The sequence below is a fragment of the Grus americana genome, chromosome 2 (genome assembly GCF_028858705.1).
Source record: "Grus americana isolate bGruAme1 chromosome 2, bGruAme1.mat, whole genome shotgun sequence".
Taxonomy (NCBI): Eukaryota; Metazoa; Chordata; class Aves; order Gruiformes; family Gruidae; genus Grus; species Grus americana.
The window spans coordinates 168,738,487-168,758,423 of NC_072853.1; the positions used below are offsets into that span (position 1 = coordinate 168,738,487).

Here is a 19,937-nt window from a genome sequence, read left to right on the forward strand (position 1 = left end):
GCCATTGGTCGGACGCCGTTTGCCCCCGCCCTTCCATTGGCGCGCGCTGCCCCACGAAAGCCAATCACCACGGGCACGTGCGGCGCGGCCGCCACGAGGAGGGGGGGTGGGCAGACACGTTAATTCCTATTGGCCAGCACACGAAGAAACGGGACGTTGATTGGAGGAGACAAGCGTGACCTCCCGGGAAGAGAGGTGGGGATTGCGAATCCGCGCCTTCTCGTTGTCATAGCAACGGCGGAGCGGCGCTTGCCGCAGCGGGGCCCGGGCGGCGGAGCGGGGCGGTGAGGCGAGGCGCCGGCGGCTCCCGGGAAGCGGCTCCGCGGCGAAGCCCCGTGTCCGGTGACCGCAGGAGGGGGGGGGGGGGTGCAGACCCGAACCCCCTCAGGGAGGACCGGCGGTGGGAAGGGCCCCGGGAGCCTGAGGGCGGCGGCAGGAAGGGGGATGCGGTGTCCCGGAGCGCAGGCCTGGCTCTGCGTGTCCCCGTCCCGGGGGTGGGGGCGCGTTCGGAGCTGAGCCCGGGTCGAGCCCCAGCCTGAAGAGAAACCCGCTGTTCCCCCGGCTCCGTTGTGTCCGTTACTCCCACATCTTCTAAAGCACGGCCTGGCCTTGCAAAGGGGCCTTTGGGGGACAGCAGCCCCAGGGTTTCTCCTCTTGCTTCAATCTTGCTCCCCTTTTCTCCTCCCCTCGTAGAACGACCCATGGCATGTCTCTAACAATTTTAATTTAAAAAAAGAGAAATTTCCAACCAACAAAAAGCGTCCTTACAAAACTTAAGCAGAAACATGCATGTAAAAAGGCTGTGTAACACAATTTGTCACAATTGTCTGACAGTGAGGGAGCCCTGAACCAGAACGGGCTCTTGCCTGACTCAGCCAGTGCTGCTGATTGGGTTTTTTTTTCCATGAGGCTCAACACCATTGACAACACGGTGACAGACGATATATCCAGACTCTTTTATTACGAAAAGGAATGAATCGTGTCCTTGCAATGTCACGACATGTCAGACTCTCAACAGCGCTCTTCCCATTAAGAGACAGTGAGTATGAGCAAAAATACAGTCTCTGAAGGAGAAGGTTTAATGAGCATCTAAATTTTCTGTTTTCATAGGATTCAGAAAATTGAACAAACACAGAAGACCTATAACAACGTGGTCAAGTGAGCGGAACACAACTTTAAGGCTATGCAAAATTAAAACCACAATCCAGGCTTCCTGGTCATTTTACAACTCCAGGTGAGGATGCCAGCCTTCAGGAATCCTGTCTTGGGGTTCAGCAGCTGGGAGCCCCAGGAGCTCTGATTTAACTGCGGGAACAAGCTCTCAGGCTCTGCTCCCCTCTGTCTAGTTGCCACTTCTGGAAGAGGCTTCTTTCAAACAGCCACAGGGTCAACACTTCCCTTCTCAAAACATTTCACACAGGTGGGTGTTTCCTGACGCCATTTCACTTGTTTAGTGAACAATTAGTAACTTTAACTCATTTGTTTTCAGCCCAGTCCCTGGACTCCGGACTCAGCAGCCTAGGGATAACATTTCAGGTATTCTCCAGTCTGAAGTGTTACAAATTGTTCCATATTTCTCTGCCGCGTGGATTCACAGCTAGCAGTAACTCTGAGCACTGCAGACTTCTTACACAACTCCAACATGTGCAGAAGAGCTCCTGGCACCACTGGAAGCCATGAAACACCTCCACAGACTGTTGCAATGCAGTCTGCAGAAAATAACCCCTCAACCTCCTTCCTTTGCCCGGGAGGGGACTCAGGACGGCTGTTCGACAGCCTCCTCCTCCTGCCAGGGTCCAGCACGGAGCTGGGGGGTCCTGCCACGGCCATGCCTCCTGCCCAGCAAGGGTGACAGCCAAGGAGGCTGCGAACCCCCGGCTGGCCGGGATTTTCTATATGGAGTGCATTACAGACCCCCTGATCTCTGTGCAGGGCCAACTGGCCAGCGTCAGATGTGTTTCTTGCATGTGACTTTCCTGATGCTTCAGGAAACTCCTCCTGAGCACAAACCTTTTCCTGCAGAGGGGGCACTGGAAGAGCCCCTCTCCTGAGTGCCGGCGCTGGTGGTTTAGAAGATAATCCTTTCTCCTGTAGCTTTTGTCACACTCGGAGCACTTGTATGGCCTCTCTCCTGTGTGAGTCATCTGGTGTCTAACGAGCCACGAATGGCAAACGAAGCTTTTCCCACAGTCGCTGCAGATGTAGGACTTGCCCCTGCCCTGGCTCTGCTGCTGGTTTGCCAGGCTGCCCCTGGGCGCCAAGTGCTGCCTGCACCTGGTGCAGGCCTCTGACCTGTCCTGCGGGTGATCCCAGCAGGGGCTGGCTAACGGGTTTTCTGCGGGGAAGTTTTCCTCGCTTTCCGCAGACGGCTGCTCCTCTCCAACGAGGCCGTTGTGGTTGCAAGGCCCGGTTCCGCCCGCAGGGTTTTGTCCACGCTTGGTGTGGGCCACCAGCTGCGGCCCCGCGGGTGGCCCCTCGCAGGACGCAGGAGCAGCCCCCTGCCCGATGCCCTTCTCATCTGGAACGCACGGCTGCGAGTGCAGCAGATGGAGCACCCTTTCACTGAGACCCTTGTCACACGTAGGACCTGGAAACATCTCCCCTTCTTGGGCTCCCTGGGGAGTCTGAAGATGTTCCTGCTGGCTGGAGTTTCTCTCACTTTTATTGTACGTGCACGGTCTCTTTCCGACACTGTTTTCCTGAGTGCTAAAGAAATCTGCATGCTCAGCAAGCCCTCGGTCATACTGAATGTCTCCTCCAAGGCCGCTCCTGGTGGTGTTTGTTTCCATTGTTTCTGAATTCCACTGACCATCCCATGTCACTCTGGGTCTAGGATCCTCAGAAAACTTCTCTCCAGGTCTTCCTGGCACTTCCGAGTCACACACCGTGTTTTCAAAGCAATCTGCTGAAGGGTCCCTCTTTGTGTTTTCATTGTGCACTGAAACAGATAGATTTCAGAGTCTTTCAATCAAGGAAACCTCTTAAGAGTATCTCTCCAAGTTTACAGCCATGTCATGCTAATGGACAAAGTAAATAAGGTGGCAGTACTGCGTCCAGCTCTACAAGACAGACACGGAGCTGTTGGGGCGAGTCCAGAGGAGGCCACGGAGATGCTGCGAGGGCTGGAGCACCTCTGCTCTGGAGACCTCAGGCTGAGAGAGTTGGGCTGGTTCAGCCTGGAGAAGAGAAGGCTGCGCGGAGACCTTAGAGCCCCTTCCAGTCCCTGCAGGGGCTCCAGGAAAGCTGGAGAGGGGCTGGTGCCAAGGGCAGGGAGTGCCAGGCCAAGGGGAATGGCCTGAAGCTGCAGGAGGGGAGATGGAGATGGGATGTGAGGCAGAAATCCTTCCCTGTGAGGGTGCTGAGGCCCTGGCACAGGGTGCCCAGAGAAGCTGTGGCTGCCCCTGGCTCCCTGGCAGGGTTCAAGGCCAGGTTGGATGGGGCTTTGGGCAAGCTGGGCTAGTGGAGGGTGTCCCTGCCCATGGCAGGGGTGGCACTGGGTGGGCTGGGAGGTTCCTTCCCACCCAAACTGTTCTGTGATTTTAATACTGAGGGGGAGAGCAAGTACCAGCGTTCCACTGAAACAAAACCACCAGGAAAATAGAAGATTTTTTCTTTTTTTTTTTTTTTTAAATCTACACAAAAAATCACTAATGCAATGTCTTATTGTCACCCTCTCATTCAAATCTCTGAAGGTCTAAGTTCCCTGACAGAGCGGACACCATCACACTTCAGTGCTCTCTCTTGCTGCTCTCCAGACACTCCAGCGAGCACCTAGAGAAGCAAAGGTCCAAGCCGAGGCACCGAAGCCAGCTCAGCGAGTCAGTGTGGGCACACCTTTTCCTGTACGTGAACCGTTATCTCTGCACACTGGGCTTCTGCGGGGAGACACTCCTGCCGTGTCTTTGTTCAGAGAGGTCAGAGCAGTGCTGAGTGGAGGAAGCTCTCGCACCTTACAAGTGATTCCCCAGACAGCTCCGGCTCGATGCAGAAGCACGCCCAGAGTGAGAGGTTTTGGTCAGACTGCCTCTCCCCTAGATGCCTCTCCTGCTTTCTTCAGAAAACATTTACGACTCCTGATAATCCAACCCAAAAATGTACCTGGCACCAGAGCTACTTAGGCACAGTTCTAGACGTGTCATTGCACAAAATTGTTCTGCTGACCCACAAATTCTCTTTTTTTATAACTACTGTTTCCTGTGACAAATACGCAGTGTTTCATCTTCCAGATTATTTTCACCAAGGCTCTTCAGCCCAGCTTTCTAATGCTCTGTGATTTTTCTGTCCCCTAAGACCTGTGACCCTTCCAACATCTGTGAGTTGCTACAGAAAAGACTCCACTGAGCATCTTGAAGGACCACAGGTCTCTCAGCAATGCCAGCTAGCTGAATCCTAAGTTATCCGCGCTGCATAAACATCCTGAGCTCTTATTTCTCCGCCTGTGTACCGGGACATCAGCACACAAACACGTTACCACAGGCCAAGCTAAAGTGTGAATGTAAAAGGCACCAGTTGCTCTATAGTAATTATCTAAGCGTGTCCTCTCACCCCAGTAACTCCAGGTTATGTGCAAGCACAGACGGGAAGGTCTGGAACAGAGACAGCTGGGGAGCCCACCCTGGGAGGTCTCTCAGAGCAGTTGGAACAAGTCTCCCTCGGGAAGGAGTCAGGTGGAGCTGATCCAGCCTTACACCAGGGCAATATCCTGGATGACTTTTTCTGTGGGGCAAAATCATTCGTGTTGGCAGTTCCCGGCATACTGCGAGTTTATCCATTGACTTTCTCTGTAATAACCTCCTCGTGTGCCATGAATGGCTAAATAACTTACATGAAATGAAGGAATTCCAGGCTACCAACTGATTTCTACACAAAATATTCCTCTGCATTCCCTCCTCAGTGGGGAGTGGTCCCGGGTTGTGGCCCAGGAGATTGTATTTCATTAACATCTCCCAAATTTCATTAATATCCCCACCCAAATTGCGCACCCGTTCCCTGAGGTTAAACCTCGATCCAAAGATGAATCTCCCTCTATTAACTCCACCTCAAGCATGACCAATCCTCCAAGGGCATTCTGTACAAAAATTCCCCTGAACGAATGTTAGCATGTACATCTCTAACCAGCACGTCCTAAAATTGTTTTGCATTAAAGCTGCTTCCTCTCTTGCTGCAGGATAACTCTCCTGCTTGGGAACGCAAAGTCAGGGCTCCATGTTCATTGGTACCAGGTTTAGACACCATCAAACCAGCTGGAGGTACAAACTTGATCCGTAAGGCCTGAGCACACCACTGTGCTTGCCTAAATAGAAACCCAAGACAGCGCCTATGACAGTTTTAGGCCAGCTGAAGGAGGAAGGAGCCTCATCAATTGACAGAACCTGAAATTTTTGTGAACAAATATTAGCTAGCAGACTGAGGTTTGTTCCAGTTCTTTCATGGCTTACATGATAAGGTCATGACATTTAATATAGTATAAAAAAATACTTTAAATTAGATTTACTGTCCCAGAAATCTCAGCAGAAATCCATTACTGACCTGTACTTGAATCTGTAGAGATGTCTTCTTTCTCCAAGTCTTGTCGTTCAGGGCAGCGTGGCTCCTCCTCTTGTTTAATCCATGATAAAACATCAGTTGTGTAAGGCTGAAATCCTGTTCATCAGGGAGAATTTACACAATTGAGAAATACCAGAGAAAGATGCAGAGCATGGAAGATTCGGGAATTCACAAAGATAAGAAAAGTGCTGACAAAGCCTCAGGGAAGACATGACACAAAGAGCCACCGGAGGGGTAATTCCTGCCGTGGGAGTTTTTGCCAGGGAATCCTCACCTGCGTCAGGTTCTCTTGGGAGGTCCTCGCCCTCTGTACTTGGCAGCTCCCTGGCATACGCCTCCTTGCCTTTCTTGGTCTGACTGGAAGCCTCAGGCTCATAAAACGCTTGCTCTGCTAAAGGAGAAAATGCAAGACAAGCTTATCATAACTGCGTAAGCTCAGGATTTCACAAGGGTGAAACCTGCTCTTGGGGTTTTTTTTCTTTTCCCCCAAGCCAACCTCCCATAAGCCCAGTTTCTGAATAAAACCTGATGGAAAGGTCTAAAAAATCCCAGTTTGCTACATATGCTGGAAGCCAAGTGAAATGACAGTGGAGCCAACAGGTAGACCTGTTACCCTTTGTAAAGAGTAAGGACAGCCAAGCTCCAAAGCAGAATAGTTTATTTGTAACGCAAAGAGGTACCACCACGTGAGAAGACAAGAAACAGGTCCCTGGGCTGCGCGGCCTCCCCGTACAGCAACAGCACCACCAGGGAGTGGGTGCGCTCGCTCGTGTACGCAGGAAAACCACAGAAAAGAAGGGAGGAGGGAAAAGGCAACCTGAAGCCTCTGGATACGCAGGAGGAGAGGCACTGCGGCCCTGCAAGAGAAGGCTGCAGGGGATGTGGAGCTGAGGAGCTGCCACAGCTCCAATTCCCCTGGAGCCGGAAAGAGCGCACACAGTGCTGCCTCCACACAATCACAGCCCTGTCCGGTGGATGGCACCAACCACAGACCTCATTCTGGCACTGATTTTTGCCTCCTCCAAGTTAACCCATCGGCCTCAAAAAGGGACCGATCGCCCGCTTTGCACCAGATATTTAACCAGCTTAGAGCTATCAACTTGAGGGAAGCAAAGTAAGGAGTTTAAGGGAGAATGAAACATTTCCTATTCCACACTGCACTGCTTGGATGAAAACCAGCCACATACTCTGCAAACTCCAAAATAGCCGTGAGAAGGAAAAGATGAAATACCAGTCCTTACCCGTCAAGACTGGTAGCAAGTCTGTTCAGAACTTGTGAGCTTTTTATAAAAGATTTGGAATACATGAGAAGAGGTGGGAAAAAAAAAAACCAACAAACCACCGTGGAATTTAATCCCTCTGTTTCATTTTCCCTCCAAGGTATGCAGTTACTCACCCGGGCAGGGCTCTTCAGGAGCTTCTCCAGCCTCCCCCTGTTGCTGATCTGCAGTGCACAACTCTTCCTCTTGCTTAATATGGATTATGCTGTCTTCTGTTAATAGGAACCAACGTTATTTTAATTCCATACACAAAATTAATTCCAGTTCTCATTCCATCCCAGACACAGCGGCTCTTTTCTAGCTCACGTTCTAGAGAAAACCTTACTTCAGTTCTAGTTCTCGCTGACTGAGGTCTCTTAAATAGACCTAAAATATTTGTCACGAAACCCTCAGCAGATGTTTGAGCTTCAGAAACACACAAGAGTTTCACGCCAGTGTAATATCCATTTTGTTGTGGCGCCCATTAGCAAAGGAAAACGCGTTCTACATGGCCCCGGGAGAGGAGAGCACCACTTCAACTCTCATTCTCGAGTTCTCTTTTTTGGCTCTGCCAGAGTTACGCCATTCCCTTTTCAGTCGCACTCGGTAAAATGCACACCACTTCTAACCCATCAGAAAAGCACTAGTGAGAATTATGAATGAAAGTTATCAAAAAAAAAAATCTATGAAATACATAAGGAAAAACAGATGAGCTAATGCTCTGCACATTACCTTTATACTTCTAACACAATCAATGAATTAGAGGAACACTTCGCATGTGTGCAAAAACAACTACGTTGTGTGCGTTTGTGCACACAGAACAGAAAGTCCTCTTGACAGCCAGCCTTCAGACTGGAAAACCGAACGTCGTCCCACTTTGGCTGGCAATGCCGACACGGCCGAATGGCAAGGGGACCGCAGGTTTGACACAGGCAACCGCAGGCAGCTCAGCAACCGGGAGAGGAGAAAAAGGTGGTTTGATGTAGCATTCTGGTAAGAGTGGAAGGGATGAGATGCCCAATAGCCAAGTTTGGAAGACCACGCTCACCACAGCAAGTGCCATGGAGAGAGGCTGATGTCCCAAAAAGAGCCCAGCTGCCGGTTTTTCAGCAGTCCACAACCCGACAGCCTGGTCATCCTGAAGCCACTCACCGGTGCCAGTCTCTGCAGGATCACCTCTCCCGTCCCCCTCCTCATGAGCACACGGCTGGTTCCCGTCTTCCGACCTGGCCTGGGCATCACGTCTGGGGGCGTCCGGCTCTGCGGGAGGCATGAGGTGAGGCACAGCCGGGGGTCCCACCTGCACGGGCCCGGCAGGGGGACAGCCGGGATCCACCGCCTGCCCACCTCCGGCTCCGACCCCTGGCCACACGCCTGCCGTGGCCACACGCCCGCCTCGAGGTGGAGGGCAGCGCCAGGCCCTTACCGAGGGAGAGCAGCATGTGGTGGTTGCTCCTCATGACGGCGCGGTGCAGGGCCCGCTGCCAGCCGCGCAGCGCCCGCCACTCCCGCTCGCTGAAGTGCACCCACACGTCCTCCAGCCTCACCGGCACCCGCAGTGCCCGAGGCCGCGCTGCCTCCCGGCCGCCGCCGCCGCCGGCCGCCCCGCTCCTCGCCGACGTTGGAGTGGCCCCGCCGCCGCTCTCCAGTCGCTGCTCCAGCGCCTGGAGGCGGCCGCGCAGAGCCAGCGCGGCCCGCAGCTGCCGCTCCGCCCGCGCCAGGCGGGCCTCCAGGCGGAGCAGCCGCGCCGCCACCGCCTCCGCCCGCCCGCCCCGGGGACCGGCCATGGCCGCTGCCGCCGGCCCGCCGCCGCTGCCGGCCCGCCGCCGCTACCGGCCCGCCGCTGCCGCCACCGCCGCCGCGCTCCGCGGCCGGACCGCAGCGCCCCCTGCCGCCGCCCCGCGCCGCGCACTGCGGCGCCCCCCGGCGGGAGGGCTCGGGGCGGGCGGGCCGGGGCGGGCGCGGGAACCTCGGAGCCGGAGGAGCGCGGGGCCGGCGGCACCGAAGGACTGGGAGGGACCGGGATCTCCTCAGAGCCGGGAGGGACCAGGGGTCCCCTCAGAGCTATGGGAGCCCAGGACCCCCACAGAGCCGTGAAGGCTTGGGGTCCCCTCAGAGCCATGAGGGATTAGTTCCCCACAGAGCCAAGAGGGTGCAGGGTCCCCTCAGAGCTGTGAGGGGTTGGGGTCCCCTCAGAGTCAAGGGGGTCAGGATGCCCTTAGATCTGTGAGGAACTGGTGTCCCCTCAGAGCTGTGAGGGCTTGGGGATCCTCTCATAGCCGTGAGGGATTAGTTCCCACAGAGCCATGGGGGTGCAGGATTCCCTCAGAGCTGTGAGGATTTTGTGTCCTCTCAGAACCGTGAGAGTTTGGGCTCTTCTCAGAGCCATGAAGGCTCGGGGTCCCCTCAGAGCCATGAAGGTGCAGGGTCCCCTCAGAGCCGTGAGGGCTCAGGGTCCCCTCAGATCTGTGAGGGTCTGGGGTCCCCTCAGAGCTGTGAGGGCTTGGGGATCCTCTCATAGCCATGAGGGATCAGTTCCCCACAGAGCCATTGGGGTGCAGGATTCCCTCAGACCTGTGAGGATTTTGTGTCCTCTCAGAGCTGTGAGGGTTTGGGCTCCTCTCAGAGCTGTGGGGACGCGGGATTTCCTCAGAGCTGTGAGGGTGCAGGATTCCCTCTGATCCCAAGGCCTGTCCAGGCCTGCCATGCTGGGGCGCAGCGCAGGTTCTCTGTGGTCCATCTCAGCACAGCTCCAGGTGCCACCATGGCCCTGGGATGGAGTGGTGAGACAGACACATGGTGCAGCCTGGCCCTGGGCTGTGGTTTGCAGGATGCTGCCTGCACAGCCCTGCTCCTGCTCTGCCAACTCGCTGAGGGGGAGCTCCCTGGGGAGGTAGCCCTCCTGATGGCCCCATCTGCAGTTGCAGCATCCCCTCAGATCTCCTGGTCTGCACAAGCATCAGGAGAAGCTCATGTCTCAGGTACGTTGCACAAAAAAGCACAAAGCTGAAGTAGTTGGAAGCCTTTATTGGATCTTATGCTCAGAGTACACCCAGCACGGAGGAATTCAGCAAATTCAGGTCTTCCAGAAGCATCTGGGCTCTGCACTGCAGGTGTCCCTGCAGAGGTACCTTCAGTTAGGTTGGGTGATACTCCCAGGCCTTCCCTCTATGACTGACAGCCGCTACGTGACCCACAGTCTACTTGGAATCACCACCTCACCTTATCCAGCTAAATTGCTAAGTTTGCTGAACTGTCTGGCCACCAGCTATACAAAACAGAACCTCCCTTACCAGAAGAGGTGATCAAAACTGCAAAGTGAAAAGTTCACTTGCTCATGTTACCTATGTGGTTGATGTGCATGTTCTTTTTATAGGTAAGTCTCAGGATGGTGCTGAGTTATGTTGGGCTCACCCCAGGAAGGGACAGAAAGAGGCTTAAGAACCTGGGAATGGTGTTAGGTGACATCTATTGTGAAATAGTTCTGGTCCCTTTGGCAAAGGACCGACCTGTGGGAAAAGCCAGGCTGCCAGAGGACAGTAGGGCTTGTCTGTATTTACACATATTCCTCTTCTCTTGAGTTTAGTCATTATGTGAGGAGTTGGATGCGGGAGAGCCGGCGTACCTCTCCGAAATGCAGCACTCCACGGGACGCAAAGAATTCCTACCTCTATGTGGTAAGACATGGAGAGGCTTCTATAAACAAATATCTGAAGTCATAAAGCAATAAAAATCATGGAGTTGCGCTAACAACAGCACATACTTGCAAAATGAACAAACAAAAGCTTGAGCTGCTTTTAAGCAAAATAGTTTGCATTTGCCGGAGCTTGAGAATCCAATGAGATGCTGCTGTCCTGGGTGCACCTGGGTCAGTTTATTTTTTTCTCAGTTTTTCCGTGCATATCTTTGCCTTCTTTTGTGAAGAATATCTCAGCCTAGACATCTGGCTTCACAGCGGAGGCTGCTGTCATACTCCAGCCTAAGCTATAGCAGCCAAGTAATGGAAGGTTGGGAAAAAGTTGCACGCCAAGAAGCGCTACCCAAAGAGGATAAAAGCTCAGCGCTCGTTCATGGAAGATGCGGAGACTCCGCAATGCATCTCAGGGTGGGTGTAGGAGACTGTGCTCCCAAAAAACTCCCTCCTTCCCCATCACCGCATCTTCTCTGGCCTTCCCCTGCAGCTTCTGCTCTTTCCTGTAAGCGTCACTATCTGTGCAAGGGAAAGATTTCTCTTCTTTCTCTTGGTCTTGGAAAAGCAGTGCATTTCTATGTCACTTGACATTTCTTCTTGGATTCAGGGTTGAATTTTTGCAATTTAAGCAGCACAAATCTCAAAATAATTCTGTGATTTGTTATAAATATGTATATTTCTCTCTGAAATACAGGGGAGCTGGGCTAGAATAGGGAAACTATGACTTACTGTGCAAAATATTGCTTCATCTGTATTATCAAAGGCACCATCAGGAAGTGATGAAGTATGGAGCACATCAGGTGCGTCTGATGCTCTGACAGCGGTTAACATATGAAGTCTCCCAGTCAAGAACAGGAGAGTGCTGTTGAGATGGTGTAACCCTCCCCAGCTCACACTTCCAAAATGACCATCTTTTCGCTATCCAAACACCGATTCTTTTACAGTTGTGGCTGCAGAGATCTCTCTCAGATGTGAGCATGACAGCTTCTTCATTTTTTCTTTAACTAATGTTTAAAACTAAAATGTCCAATAATGATGAAGTGGTAGGAGGTCAGCATTAGAACGTACACAATAGTGCAACTGGGAGGAGATTACAACATGGCAGGACTTCGACATTTCTTGTTATTGTCCTTTTGTAAGATGCAGAATCAGCCCAGAAAAGGCACTTGAAGTTGTTTGTTTGTAAAATAACCAACGAGCACTGCCAAAGTGATCCTAACTAGGATTCACAATGTTCTGGTCACAGGGGAATCAGTGGCAAGTGCCCCTCTGCTGCTTTATGCGGCAGCATCTTTGCATCTTTATCTCAGAATACATCCCTGCTCTTCCCAGACTCAACTGGGCTAAACTGATAATGACTGCAATGCTGCAGTTGCTGAAAACTTTTAGCTGGCAGCAGGATCGATGTGATCTGCCTGCAGGATGAGAATTGTATAGTGAGCTTATTTACACCCTATTTTTAGATACTCTTACCATCCAGGCCCTGTTTGGATTGCAGAGACGCACACGGAAAACAATGCTCCTGCTCAGGTTCCACCGCAATATTGAAAAAAGAAAAAAAGAATGAAAACCTACTCCCATTATTTTTCCGATTCAAGATAGACTTTTGTCTCTCCATCAGTAAGGTACTACAAACTGCTACTTACCAGCAGGTAAAATGATTTTTAAAAAAGACCAAAAAAAGACAAGCATTTAGAAGTTCACAGCTTTAATTCATTCAAGTTTAATGTTATTGATATTAAAAATCAAAACTTCTGCAAATTTAACTGGCATTTTACAAACAGATAGAAACAAGTTCCCTGCCCTGGAGGCTCGCAGTCTAAATAACAGAAGTGTAAAACAAAGCAGTTCAACCGGACTCAGCAGGAAACTGCTGGAGAACTGATTAATTTACCTGCTTATTGGACAAGACCCAAACTGCCTGTCTGGGTGTCAAATGCCCCGTACTGCTAACCGCCAAGAGACGCTCCTTCAGCCTGCCAAATGGCAGAGAAGAACCGGTCCATGTTCGCTGCTTTGAACTCAACACCAAGAAATGACAAAACACGATACCCTCTGTCCTCACAGATTTCTTATTTGGAAAAAAAACCCAGACACGTGCACAGAGAGGGGCTCACCACACACAGACCTACTCAGACACGTCAGGAGCTGTGAAATCAAAAACCTCAGCAGCACTAGGACGAGAAAAGGCGGCAGAAAGTTGGTCACCCTGCAAACAGCTGCAGTGGTTGCAGACACTTTGGCACACGTAGCTCTGTGCCAGCTCCCACAGTGCGGGTTCAGAGAGGTTCCCACAGGCTCACCCCAATCTGCTCTGGGCAAGATTCAGATTAAACAGCCCAGAGCTCTGATCTGGCCTGGCTGGCTGGGCCGAAGCAGGCACAGGAGTGCTCCTGTCTTACACTGCTGGCAGGGTAGGTGACGATGAACAGCAAGGACCTGGAAAGAGACCTCATGCCTTGGCCAAAGAAGTTTCCAGACTAAAACATCTGCCACAGCAGCCAGAGGAACATCTCTGTCTCCATGGGGATGAGCTGGCTGCCTGCACCCTCCCTTTGGCAGATACTTTGGGACCAGAGAACGACAGAGGGGTTTCTAAAGCCCAATTAGTGATGAGGAAAATGAGTGGCAGGTTTAAAACAGGTCAAGCAGCAACGCCAGCCCTGAAGTTGCACTACGTATTTGGGCAATTTGCTCAACACATTTCGTATGCAGGAGATTTTTTCTGAACGGTTTGGCATATGATGAAAGCTGATCCCCAAGAACAAAAAACATCTGTACCCCAAGCTAGCGGGAGGAGAGGGAGATGAAGGTGATAATGAAATACAAAGAAAAGAAGTGTTAATGCACAGGCAGTCCACAGAAAGTTATCCCAACACTCACTTCAGCCTGGGAGTAGAGATGCGCCCCACCTCTGGCTTACAAGTGGTTTCCCCATTCAGTTCCACTGGGAGTATTGCAGCGGTATGAGAAGGGGTCTGGGCGATGCCACCTACTCTGGGTGTGCTCAGAGGTGACAGACAATGGAGCAAATTCCCCTCAGTTACTGCAGTGCAAACCCAGTCTCTGCTGGGGCATGTTCCAGTGCACATCGGAACTCCAAGCAGAATGTGGCCCTATCATCATAATTTATGGCAAATTAAATCCAATTTCAAGCACTAGAGAAGGAACTGAACCTTATCTTTTCCAGCTAGCTTCCTGAGCAGCAGCAGCAGTGAAAATGTCATTTGGCCTGTGCTGAGGCACGGATAGAGCTGGGAACCAACTGGTTGCCCCTCCTTGGCAAAGGGGGCATCCGCACAAGCAGTCAGCAAGGCCTCATCCTGTGCATGTGTTTAGCTGCCAGGAGTCTTTTGTGAATGTGCAACTCAAACTTGCTCATGAAATTGAGTGCAGCAGAACTTTGTCAAGGGGAGCAGCCAGGGAAACTCCAGGTGAAAAAGAACAGCTGCTTCAAAAAACTCAACCTTGCTGGAACCAGTTCAAACTGACTCAAACTTGGAGAGGCCAAACCACTTTTATTCTGGAGAGATTTTGGGACAGACTATGAGGTATTGTGGCATACCATCACCACCACAAAGAAAAAGGCAGTGGCGCCAAGGTGGATCCTAATTCTACTTTGCTTGCATCTTTGGGATAAATTGTCAGAGAGCCTGTAACGCCAAGCAGCAAAGACTCTCTCCTCTCCTACCTCCTCAAGGGGCTGGAGGGCTGTGTGAGCCCGCGCAGCCTAGAAGCTGTGTAGCGGTGCCTGCCTCGCACTCTGTGCGACCACACAGTTCCTCTCACGCAGGTGGATCTTCTCGTGCTGGAGGAGGTGCTGCTTCTGGGTGAAGCGCTTTGGGCACTCGTTGCATTGGTACGGCCTCTCCCCTGTGTGGATCCTCTGATGTCGGATCAGATTGGAGGGGTGACTGAAGGTCTTCCCACAGTATGAGCACCAAAGGACCCCTCCACTCCGGCCTGAGTGCATACGCCGGTGGATGATGAGGGTTTTCTTTTGGGAGAAGCACTCCTGACACTTGTCACACTTGTAAGGCCTTCCCCACGGGTGGCCCTTCTGACCTGGCTTGTAGCTGCCGTTGGTGTTGATGCTTTTTATGCATCTGGGATTGCTGTACACCTTGTCTGTGGCTGAGACACTGGCATGGGCTTTTGCATTCTGGTTCTGCTTGAACCTCTCTGTGGTCACAGAGGTCCTGTCTTCCACGTGGGTCCTGTCTTCCACATGGGTCTGCTGGCGCTGCTGATGGAGGAAGCCCTCCCCATCTCCAGCATGCTCACTGCTGCATTGTGTGCCATGGCTCTCCTGGTGAGTCATCAGCATCTTCTTCAGACAGAAGCCCTTTCTACATGCAGTACATGAGTGAGGTCTCTTGCTGGGGCAGTTTTGCCCATAGAAGGTGACAGTGTTGCTTTCGCCGAGACTCTCTTCCCCTGGAGTGGATGGCACCAGCCTGCTCACGCTCTGGTTTTCCTGCTGCACAGGAGAGCTGTACTGACTATCAAAGGGCAGCGCCTCGCTGGGACCCTGGAAAAGCAGCTCCTCCGGCTCCTCGGATAAAGCCACGGGGGGCTCTGAGCTTTGGGGGCATTCCTCAGAGTCCAGCTGCTCTATTTTGAACATTATCACCTCATCTGCTGGAACTGACAAGAACAACAAAGGGGACATTCACTGGTGTGAGACACGAGAGGCTTCTGAAATCCCCCCCCTCCCCGCATTCCTTCCCTCGCCACCCCTGAATCAAACAGGCCCCTCTCACACAGCGAGCATGAAAGGCAGCTGTGCTCACAGAGCGACAGCCAGCTGAAAGACAAAAAGAGAGAATACAAGCAAAAAGCACAGGGATGCTTCCCTTTCAGCTGGCTGAGCAGCGAGTGTGAGAAGCCATGAGGGAGGGGGCACAGAGGGAAGCGCTGCCTTCCAGGAGAGCAGAGTTCAGCAGTTTCCAAAATCATCTCCAGCCATCTTCCTTCTCCTAAGCGCCAAGATCTCATGGACCTGGGGCAGCCTTTGCTTCCCCCCTCAGCATATCTGCCTCCCACCGCGCACTAATGACTCAGTTTTTCTCACTCTTCAGAGAGCACCAGCTCATTCCATGAGATTCACCTTCCCTCCGCTCCCAGGACGTGGCGACCCACCTGTGTAGTAGGGGACACACGAACTTGGGCTGGTTTTGACCCGAGACATGCCTGCTACTGCTCAGGATACGTATGTAATGAGGAAGCCTCCTCTGTAGTCCTCACTGAGACAGTACAAGTACATTTTCTCTGAGGGTTCGTGGCTTTTCATCTCCGAGCTAGGTGTCTGGGGTTGTCTCTTCACGCTTAACCTGTCTCAAACTTTCTCTTGAGTCTCATTCCTACCTGAACATTTAATTTCAGTTGAGCTGGACATGAATGTGACCCATTGGTGGAAAACCAGTCAAAAATCAAGGATGGAAACTGCCAACACACAACCATTTTGAAAGCTGTCGACAGTGTGATGGCAAAATCTAAACAGTGATTGGCCTCCTGTCTGAAGAGTGTCACTCCCTAGTTCACTAGTGCTGTGCAGTGACTGGCAGCAGAGAGGTGACAACACGCAGAGATTACATGAGAGGCATGAGAAAAAGCATCTAAGATTTAGTCACAGCAGGACAAATACCATGAAAAACTGAGCAAGCCCCACTGACACCTCTGATGTGGCATAAGGAAAATAAACAGAGACTAAGGCTGAGGGTGAGGAAGTGACTGGTGAGCTGGGGACGGTCTACTAATCCAGTAAATATTACATTGTTATTAGGAAGAACAGAGCCATATCAGCTCACCGGTCCCTTCCCCAGCCTCTGGGTAGCTGTTGAGGCACTGCTCTGGAGCATAGCTCCCTCTATGGAGGATGCAGCCACCAAGCAGAAGAAATTCCAGAAGAGGAGATGTGCTCTGGATGACACGAGGACCTACAAGAGGGAGTGGAGCGTTCTGGGCCAGGTGCTGAGAAGCCCAGGGGCTGCAGGGAAGAGCCAAGTTCTGCATCTGCCATGGCCTTGCCGAGCGCTGGGGACAGTCTCCCTACAGCAGGATGGGAGCCGGAGGTGACATTCCATTCTAGGAAGCTGCCCAAACCCCTGCTGAGCCCACTTTGCTTTCAGCCCTTGCTGTGCCCTGTGGCAGTAGGTCCTTCAGCTTGCACGTGTATGATAACAGACTTCTCCCTGCTTGGTTTAAAGCAAACGCCTGCTCGTTTCACCGGGTGCTCCCTGAATCTTGGACAGTGAGAAAGGTGAAGGTTCATTCCTTCAGCTCCTGCTGCGCACCGCTCACCCAGGCACAGGCCTGTGTTGTATCCCCCTCTGCCACGGCTTCCTGCTGCGTTCAGTCTCTCCCGATACGGAAGCTCTCCACCTCACCGCATCCCTGCCTACTGCATTCCTTTCAAGACTGAGAGAGCAGAACTTCACTCAGTTCCTCAGATACTTTGGCGTCACATCACCTTTGGAGAAGACCTTGAGAATTTTTCTGGACTTCATTCCTAATGATTCCTTGTATTCTGTTTGATTTATCCCAAGGATGCCTGTCTCCTCACCTGCAGTGCCTTGTCTATCTGGCTCTTTAATCTTCCTACTAGTAAAACTGTCCATACACTTTCTGTCCACTTTCCCCAACCTCAGCATGGCTCTTTCTCTTTCCAGCACGGCTCCTTCTCTTTCCTCACTGCCCTGCCCGCCTCTCCTCAGTCCCCGCATCTCAGCAAGACACAGCGGGAATGTCGGGGACTCCCCGCATCTCCAGCTGCACAGCGCACTGTGGGATTGCTCAGAACTCACCCACACTGAGCTCGGTAAACTCTGCATCCTCCGTGGCTCCCCGCTCCTCCGCACACAGCTCTTCCTCTTGCTTCACAGCACCCGCAAAGTTCGGCTCTGGAACGCCATAGTCTGCTGAGGTAAAGAGGAAACTTCTTTACTGGTTATCACCGCACCGCTCGGCTCTTCCCTCGCTGTGCCCGGGGGTTTGCTGCCAGCTTCCCTGCTTTCCTACACAGCCTCTCTCCAGCATCTCCCATTCCTGCTTCCGGGAGCTCTACTCTGCCCTGCAACGAAGCGGTTTCCCCTTTACCCACCATTTCAGGAGAGCATCCTCCCCGCCCGTGTGTCCAGAACAACACTCACCGGGTCCGGGTTCAGCCAGCATTGTTCTTCCCTGCAGGCCTTCCTGTCCCGTCGGGCACTGCGCTCCTCCTCTGCTGTCCTGGCTGCTCACATCAAGTCTAAACAGCAGAGACTCTGCTAACAGGAAAGATCAAACCCGTTATGATTTTCCTAACCCTCTGTTACTCCCCCTGAAGCCACTCCTCCCAAGATGTGAGAAGTTCCCTCCGTAGCAAATCAAGACCATCACCTTGTGACGTCCTCTGTCTGGTGACAACACCACGTAAACATTACACCTGAGAATAAAGCTGTAATTCATCTCTTGCCTGCACTTGGTTCTGCTGGCATCTCACTCGAAGCCGCCTTGTCCCCACCGCAGGGCGCTGCTTCTCTCTGAAGCTGGGACAGGAGGTCAGGTTCGGAGACTGTGTTATCTGTTAAGGAACAGAGATAGGAAGGTTCCTGTGCTGCATCAAAATGCCCGCTGTGAGGAACGCGCTCAGCTGCGCTCCGCAAACCGGCTCCATCGGCCATAACACACCGCTCGGCAGCACCGAGAGCCCTCTGCACCCAACCTCACCCCAGCGGGGAAAAACCCGTCGGGTCGAGGGAAGGGGCTGCTGCGGGCTGTGCTGGCACCAGGCACTGCGGGGAGCGGGCCCAGCGATCCTTACCCAGAGAGACCAGAGGTTCGTTCTTCCCCCTCAGCACGGTTTTGTACAGCTCCCTCTGCCATTCCTCCAGGTTCTCCCACTCTGCAGCAGAGAAGTAAGCGGACTCGCTCTCAAACGCCGCCGCCGGGGCCTGCAGTGGCAGAAGTGACACACTGGCTCTGGTACCTGGGGCCAGGAACCCTCCTCGCCCGTTTATTATCGCTACCAGGCATCAAGTACTGAAAAGAGAACAAACCTCCTGCCTCGGGGCATTCTGGTGACACAAAGAAAGTAACTACTCAGATCTTCAGTTTAAAAGAACTTCTCTAGTTACCGGGGAACGATCTGTGAATGCACACACTATTCTCACCTCCCCCTGTGCGGGGCCCTCGGTGTGAGGAAGAACCTCCCGTCTACGGTAAAATGCAACACCCTGTCCTTCTGCAGCGAGCTACAGCTGACCCCGAGCATCTACCTGAGCAACCGCTCCCCGCTGGAACCGTACGTACGGGAGAGCGATTACGAGCTACGCCGTTCCCACGGGGCTCACCGACCGTCTCGGGCCTCGCGGGAGATGGGAGACGGCGGCCGGGGAAGGCGAGACGTGTCGTGGGTGCGTGTCCCTTTACGAGCCGCTGGTTACCTGGGGGACCTCGCTCCCGGGGGGCACCCGCAGCACCCAGAAGTTCTTGTTCTTCAGCAGGTTCTCCATGTTCTCCAGCCTCTTCTGCAGCTGCCCGTACTCCTGGATGAGGGTGCCCAGCACGGCCAGTTTGCTCTCCAGCTGGTTCCCGAAATCCACCACCGTTTTTTCGCAGTCGAAGTACTTCTTCTCGGTGGTCACCGTCCGGCGCTCCAGGTTGAGCAACCGCGAGGCGTGAGCGTCCACGCTCCGTTCCACCGCCTGCAGCGCCGCCACCACCGTCCACAGGGAGATGTTGGCACCGCTCGGCCTCGGGGCTTTGCCCGGTGCTGGCGGGGGAACCGCGGAGAAGAAGCTCGTCGGGTCCGGGGACTCCATTCCTGCTCGCCGCCGGGCTGCAGCACGGGTCCCACCGCCGCCGGGCGTCCTCTGGAGCTGCTGGGGGGCGGGAGGGGGCCGGGTCAGGACCGCCCCGTCCCGGCCGTCGGGCCCGGCCTCCCCTCCCTCCCGGGGACACAACACACCGGGCCCGGCCCTTCCCCGCACATGAGGCCCCGGCGCACCGGGACGGACCCTGCCTTCCCGTGTGCGGCCGCCGGGCCGAGCCCGGCCCTTCCCCGCCAGGCGCCCTCCCCGCCGCCCCGGGCCGCTCACCGCCGCGTAACCCGCCGCCGCTCCGGACGTACCGCGCCGTGACCGGAGCCGCCTCCTGAACCGCACCGGGTGCCACGGCCTTACCTTGCCGCCAGGGGGCGCCGCTCCCGCCTCCGCTAGCCCCACAGCGCCCCCTACCGGCCGGCGGCCCGCAGCGCTGCGCCGCCAGAGTGATTGACAGCTGTCAATCACCGAGAAGTGGTTGATTTGAGGGGGCAGCCAGCTTGAACGAAATCCTCCGAAGTCCCCCACGGCGGCCTTTTCCCGCCGGTGACCCCGAAGGCGCGGTGACCACCGGGGAGAGCCCGCCCCGGAGTGACACCGGGCCGTGGCCGCCGACCCCCCCACCCCGCAGCGTGA

The 19,937-nt window shown here is 53.7% G+C and overlaps 1 protein-coding gene across 1 annotated transcript; it reads right to left on the reverse strand.

Annotated features, from left to right (window-relative positions):
• Window positions 1-284: 284 nt before the first annotated feature.
• LOC129202413 (zinc finger protein 777-like) lies at window positions 285-19,934 on the reverse strand. Its single transcript, XM_054815071.1, has 14 exons — window positions 19,610-19,934; window positions 18,924-19,361; window positions 18,302-18,431; window positions 17,954-18,061; window positions 17,649-17,765; window positions 17,304-17,417; window positions 14,236-15,144; window positions 13,381-13,444; window positions 8,233-8,618; window positions 7,959-8,066; window positions 6,944-7,039; window positions 5,822-5,938; window positions 5,530-5,643; window positions 285-2,938 (listed from the first exon to the last, which is right to left on the reverse strand). The coding sequence occupies exons 2-14, from the start codon at window positions 19,299-19,301 to the stop codon at window positions 1,893-1,895; spliced, it is 3,687 nt and encodes a 1,228-aa protein (XP_054671046.1). The 5' UTR covers window positions 19,302-19,361; window positions 19,610-19,934; the 3' UTR covers window positions 285-1,892.
• Window positions 19,935-19,937: the final 3 nt, after the last annotated feature.